The sequence below is a fragment of the Propithecus coquereli genome, unplaced genomic scaffold, assembly GCF_000956105.1.
Source record: "Propithecus coquereli isolate 6110/MARCELLA unplaced genomic scaffold, Pcoq_1.0 Scaffold147, whole genome shotgun sequence".
In the NCBI taxonomy this organism is placed as follows: domain Eukaryota; kingdom Metazoa; phylum Chordata; class Mammalia; order Primates; family Indriidae; genus Propithecus; species Propithecus coquereli.
The window spans coordinates 4421848-4428994 of record NW_012139080.1 but is presented as its reverse complement, the minus strand read 5'-3'; the positions used below and the strand labels follow the sequence as shown (position 1 = coordinate 4428994).

General features: G+C 34.9%; 1 protein-coding gene across 1 annotated transcript; it reads right to left on the bottom strand.

Moving 5' to 3' along the window:
• Nucleotides 1–4281: 4281 nt before the first annotated feature.
• RMI1 (RecQ mediated genome instability 1) lies at nucleotides 4282–6159 on the bottom strand. The gene has a single exon (XM_012640025.1). The coding sequence runs from the start codon at nucleotides 6157–6159 to the stop codon at nucleotides 4282–4284; it is 1878 nt and encodes a 625-aa protein (XP_012495479.1).
• Between the last annotated feature and the right edge of the window lie 988 nt (nucleotides 6160–7147).

Genomic DNA, 7147 nt, shown 5'->3' with positions numbered 1-7147 from the left:
TATATGCTATTATTTTCATGTACATTAGTTCTGTTTTTTAAAACCCTCAAGACATTACTTTCAATTGAAAATCACTATTCATTTAAACCACATATTTACCCTTTTTGCTCATCATTCCTTCTTGCATCACTAAGCTCACATCTCCAAATGTTCCAGAGGTAACATTTTCCCTCTGTTAAAGACAGTTTTCTTGTGTAAGGTTTGCTAGGGAAAAATTCTCATTTTTTGTGTGGAATTTTACTATTGCATCCTTATTTTTAATAAGTTTTGCTTTTTATAGAATCTAGGTTGGCAGTTATTTTGTCCCTTTGAAGACACCATTCCATTGTCTTCTGATTTCCACTGTTCCCATTAAGAAGTCAATTGTCACATTTGGTCCTTTAAAGGTAATATGCCTTATTTTTTTCCTTCATTGTTCCAGATTTTTTTTCTTAGTTTTCAACAATATTAGTAATACATATGATTTTCCTTGAATATATTTTGCTTGAGGTTTGTGGGACTTTAGAAATCTGTAGCTTGATGATTTTCCTAAATTTTAGAAAATCCTTAAGCCTTAACTTCAGATATTCTCTACTTCTCTTTCTGGGATTTCAGGTGCTATAATGTTAGCCCTTCTCTCTTTTACATTGTTTTCCAACATTTTGTCTCTATATGCATCACTCTTCATTTTTTTCTTCTGTCCAATTTCTCTTTAGCTGTATTTCATCTGTTGTTAAACTCATTCAGCAAATTCTTAATTTTAGCTATTATATTTTTTTCTTAGAATTTCCATTTAATTCCCAGTTAACTATTGAAATTTTCAAGCTTGTCTTTTTTCCTCAAGTCATTTTAAGTCCATGAATGTCTGGGAGCTTCATGTGGTGCATGCTAACTCCAGAATGGGGCAGACTTATCCACCCAGTCACAAGCAGTGCTGGACCAGGGCAGGGACCAACCACATAAGACTTAAGAATATACAAGGAAAGAACATATACAGCTGACCCTCTGTGACCATGGATTCAACCAACCATAGACTGAAAACATTAAAAAACTGCATCTGTACTAAACACATACAGACTTTCTTGCTTTCCATTATTCCCTAAACAACACAACTATAACATTTACTTATGTATGATTATTACAAGTAGAGATTATTTAAAGTATATGGGAGTATGTGCACAGGTTTTATGCACGTTACCAAAAGTTCGGCACTTGTCCTCGAGGCTGCAACAGAAGAGAACAAATGGTTTGAGAAGCAAAGAAAAGTTTTATTACTTTGCCAGCAAAGGAGGATGGAGACTCCTATCTGAAATGCCATCCTCCTAATAAGCAGAAATACAGAGCTCTTAAAAGGAGGCCATCTAGCTTCAGGCAATTGCTATTCAACTACAGTTGATGATTCTGATCTTCCCACATCCACTGAAGACAATCCCATGACCTCCACCCATGACCTTTCTTTACCAGGTCCAGGCTGGGCCATCTCCTGTTGCCTAAATAAGAGACTTACCCTGTCCCTCCCAACCACTGGCCTGAGGCAGGGATACAGATTTTAGCTCTCAAAAAGGAGTGGAAGATGTTTTAAAGGGAAAGAAATATTTTTGCCATTTTTCAGGCCATTCCCTGTTACATATTCCCCACTGTCTATATTTCCCTTCCATATCTATGGGAGGAGGGGTGACTACTGTTACACATAGCACACCGTTTTATATCAGGAACTTCAGCATCTGCAGATTTTGGTATCCATAGGAGGTCCTGGAACCAATCCCCCAAAGGTTCTGTACTCCCTGAAAGCAGGTTCACTCCCAAGAGGAAAGAAAATTAATTTGATTATCCTCATTTGCTACTACCAAATATCCTAAGATTACTCTTTTTTGTGTTAAATTCTGTTTGGGGATTATCATGCTGGTAACTTAAATGTTTGCTTAGCCCCACACAGGCACAGACCTCTGGCTACAAATTCTCAGGGGGGAAAAAAACAACTCTTTTTTTCCCCACTCTACCAGAATCTAGGCAAAGTCAGCCAAGTTTTCTCATAGTCATTCTTTACTATGGGCAGATTTTTCTAATCTATTCTTTCGCTGAATAGGGTAGCTCTTCAAGATGCTACGCATGCAGAGGTTTCAGGGCTTTAAGTACCATCCTGTTGGAAAAGATAATGGGAAATCACTAAAATATACTAAGCAACTGAATAAAAATGATTGTATTTGATGAAATACTTACTGGTGTTACAAAGGTAAATTACTCAACCATACCCTCAAGCAGCTTATATTCCAGCAGAGTAGTGATTCTTAACTGGGGCATACCCCCACCCGGGAGAATCTTTGGCAATGTCTGGAGAGATTTTTCATTGTCACAACTGGAAAGATGCTGCTGGCATCTAGTGGGTAGAGGACAGGGATGTTAAACATCCTACAATGCACAGGGCAGCCCCCTACATGATTTACCCTGCCAAAAATGCAGCAGAATAACAGAAACAAATAAGCACAATAAAACACACATAATTATTAGTCTGTACAATGTACAAGAGAGCATGGAAGTGGGCAGGGGAATTCATGAAACACTATAATGCTACAATGGGCATCTAAAGCTTAAACTGAGTTGGAAGTAAGGATGATTTGGGGAAGTATGGGATCAGGGAGTATGGGCACTATGAGAATGAGTATGAAAGCACGAGATATATTCCCCTACATGTTTGGGGAACTACAAATAATTTTGTATAACTAAAACAGTGGGGCAGATCAGGTAAGTAGAGAGTAATAGGGCAAGAGGAGGCTAAAAGGAGTCTGGAGCCAGATCATAAAAGGCTTTACATATTAGATGAGTGTGGACTTTACCCTCTAAGTAAAGAGATGGGAGGAGGCTGATACTGAAGGTTAATAAAGAGTAAACAAGAGGAAATTTATTTTAGCAATATTATTTTGGCAACATTATGGAGAATGGTTTGAGGGCAAAATAAGGTAAAGACCAATTAGCAAACCATTGGCATAATCCAGGCCAGAGAAGATGGAAACAGAATCAAAGCACTGAGAACCAATACAGAATGATGGATTTTTAAAAAGTACTGTAGCCAGCCTTTAGTGAGTGAATATGAAGAGAGGAAATAAGATCTAATTGGAGTTTTCGAGCACCACTCACAGAGATAGAGTACAGGAGGAGAACACTTAGAAAAAAGATAATGAAAGATAGTGCCATCCCATTTAGATAGCTTATAGTAAAAAATCTATGCAAGTATATAGATGAGATTGCTATTAGAGCATTTATCAGCAATATCTGTGTTCTTGTGTTTTAAGCTCTGATTATCACCCTTTAACAACAATGGAAAATGTTTTTGAAATCTTTTTTCTTCTATATCGTATTTTTATATGCATATTTATTTAACTTCTTGATATTTACTGCTACATTTTCACTAAAATAAGGCAAACACAATGTCTTTATTATTTAAGCACTTGTTTAATGTCTTAAAATTCAAGGTACTTTACATTTTTTAAAGATAAAAGATTAATAAAAATAACTTTATCTTTCACATACATCTTCATAAGAAGAAAGTATAAGAGTGGTAAACAGCCTCCCTTAAACAAAATCAGCATTTACAATAAAACTAAAGGCTTCTATGTACAACGAATTTAGAAATAATGTCTAAAGACATGAAAAAATGGCTTATTTTAATACAGTAAATGAACTATTTACTGGCCCTTAATAATGAAATTTTCAATATGCCATTTAAAATAAACTATCCTCAAAAATAAGGTTATCATTCAAAAATACATAATCTATCAAATATTATCTAGTTAACAAGATTTACCTCAAATATACCAGACAAAAATTTACAATCAGCAAAATAAAAACCAGCAAAGCAATTTGCATCTGAAAGCCTGATATTCTGATACACTGGATATTTTTTCTAAGAATAACCATATAAACAAATCTTTTGAGCACTCAGCACGTTAGAAGTAAAACTACCTATGTATAATTATTAACTTTCAATAATATAACTCATGGGTGAACACCAACACAATACTTTACCAATCATCTTATGTGAAATGATGAATGGAAAACAAATTTCTCAACAAAAGTGGGTCACCGAATTCCTTCATCTAACAGTTACTATAAAAAAAAACTACCTTATTAAAAAAGCCTGCACATACAACAAACATGATTAAACATTTTAAAATTAAACCGAAAAAAGCTATGAAACTTCATTTTTCCTTTTTACAAAAAGAAAGTTTCCAAAATAAAATTGTGAATAAATTTAATTCTAAGTATTCCTTGTTTTGAATTGTTTTCTAATACTGTTTTAGTAAATTATTTATTCAATCTCTTCTTTAGATTCTCAAGGTGTTCCATATTAACATCTTGTAATGCCAGTACGATTGCTTTAGACAAGGGAGGATTAAATGAAATAGTCATTAGGCAGCACAAATCTATTAGATCTCTCTGACATTTCTGCAAACCTTTCAAGAACTTTTGGTACTGAAGAGGCTCCTTTTTCAGTTGTTTCATTTCTGGTACCGAGAACCCTATCAGACTAGTAAGTATTTCATCTACAAACTCTACATCTAGATATGCAGTACCATCAGAAACCTTTGCAGTTATACTCCAAATGCCACCAGAACTTGAGAGATTTCCAGTTAAAGTTACAATAAATGCTTTGATTTTCACTGTTGTAACTTCCTTTAGTTTGCTGGCCATCAGAACAGACAAATAGATAAAGGGTGGAGAATTTAAATCCATGGCAGTAGAAAGATCAGTGTTATTCTCTGATGATCTTAAAGAACAAGTCTGTAAATGGTGCTCATTTTCATTAGAAACTTGTGAATTCCTTTTTGGTATATAGTTGATGAGCTCTCTATTTAATACTTTATTATTTAAGGAATATCTATCTAAATTGTTGATGCTTTGTTTTATTTGGTTATCTGTCTCTGAGTTCTTATCTTTATTCGTAAAATCATGGATTAGGGGTACATTATGATGAATTAAAAAAACACTATTGTTTTGGTCTATAGCAGACAGACAATCAAAAGACTTACCTTCGTTAGTCATTTGTTCAGATACATTTTTTTCATTCCAATTGTTTCCAGTTTTGCAAGTTGAAGAAAAATTATTCACAGTATTAGGGTTGTTAACACTCACTATACTTTTATCTGGGATTCTGTTCAAAGTCAATGGCTGCAATTCTTTAGTTTCCATCTGCTCTTGCTGGACAGTTTCTTCTAAAAGCAAGGCCTCTTCCAATGAAAAGTCATCTAATTCCCCATCAGTGAAATGCATAGATTGGTGGGGTGGTTTTTCCTTTGGTCTTGGAGAACTAACAAATCCTGGTTCAAAACTTGACTGTCTTATGGAAACAGTACTTGAGGAACTACCTGTGTTGAAATATCTTCTTTCCAAGGAGGTTTCAATATTTGCTGTAAGCTCATCATTTTCATCAAGACTTGCCAAGAGTTCTTCATCAGAAGGTCCTAATGCAGTATCCAGAACATCTGTAACTTTGGGGATGTTTTGGTTAGAATTATTTGGTATGACTGAAATGACAGGCTCAGGTTCCCCAATTAATCTTGCAAGTACTTTTTCTTGTGCATATTCTTCTAAAAGAGCATCTACTTCACCTCCCAACACCTTCACATTTTCTGGTTTCAATAAGAGAACACCAAGACGGAAAGAAATGTTTCCATAAATCAAAATTTTTGTACCTGGAGGAAGGTCATCATGAAGAGCTGGAATAGACTGATACTCCATTCCCTGCATCTGTACAATTCCATCAGTTAGCTGTAGCATCAACATTCGTGAAGGCTTTGCTTCCCAGGGCTTTGGGGTTACTTGTGTCTCGGCTGTAACTAGATCATTCTTTGTATTCTTTCCTCTCAACTTCTGTATCTGGGAATATGCAGGTTGACTTACATCAACCAAGGAATTAATCTGCAGAGCATAAAATCCATTCAGTTCTCCTTTTGGAATTTCTAAAATGCCATCAGGTAAAAGAGGATGCTCCAAATCTCTCAGATCAGTAAGGAGCCATTGCTCAAACACTTGTTTATTCATTTGGGCCTGACTCAAATTAACATTATTATTTTCTTCTTGGATCCAGTTAATACAAGCTTCCAGCCACATGAGAGGTACTTTAACATGCCATGTGGCTAAAAGCCAGGTTTCAACTCTCAATGCAATACTAGTTACACTCATTTCTTTTAAATAAAAGAAATAATATGCATCTATTACCTGAAAACAAAGAACAAAAAAAGTTATGATAATTCAGTACATTTAAATACAGCTTCTATAATTCTCTACATTGCCCAAACAGGAATAACCACACTCTTTCTCTCTTCGGCATCTTAAAAATCTTTGACTTTCTACATGGCCAAAGTTCAAACACCACAAGTAATTAGATGGTGTAATAAAAAAGTAAAAGCCTTGAAACAGATCTACCTAGGTTTGAAAGTTAGCCCTGTGAAGTTACAAGCTATGTGACCTAACATAAATTTCTTAACTTCTCTAACCCAGTTTTTTCATCTGTAAAATGTCAATACCACCATCTCTCTTACCACGTTGTCATGAGGATTACGTGAATAATACTTGTAAAGCATAATGTCAGACCTATAAAAGACATTCAGTAAATAGTAGTCACAGTAGGCCCTCTATATCCACGGGGAGTATGTTCCAAGACCCACAGTGGATGCCTGAAACCCTGGTTCTTATCGAACCCCATATACACTATTTTTTTTGATCTGATAACTGACCAGCTACTAAGTGACTAATGGGTGGGTAGCATAAACAGCGTGGATACGCTGGCCAGAAGGATGATTCATGTCTCTGGCATGATTTCATCATCCTACTCAGAACAACTCGAAATTTAAAATTCATGAATTTTTTATTTCTGTAATGTTTCATTTCATATTTTCAGACCACAGTTGACTGTGGGTAAGTTAAACCACAGAAAGTGAGATTAAGAATAAGAGGGGACTTACTGTATTATTATATTAATATATTAATATAATAATTATATTCTAATCATTTAAAATTCAGTTAAGAAACAATGTTGACTAAACAGTCTTGTCACATCTAGAACTAACTCTAATTTAACTCTATTAAAACTTATACCACTGTGTTTGGCCAGTTAGCATTTAAATATGGGTGGCCTAAGGATAAAATCATAACAAATAACAGTAGACTC

Coding starts and splice junctions, on each gene's coding strand:
- RMI1 (XM_012640025.1), bottom strand. CDS start 6,159: ATGAGTGTAACTAGTATTGCATTGAGAGTTGAAACCTGGCTTTTAGCC.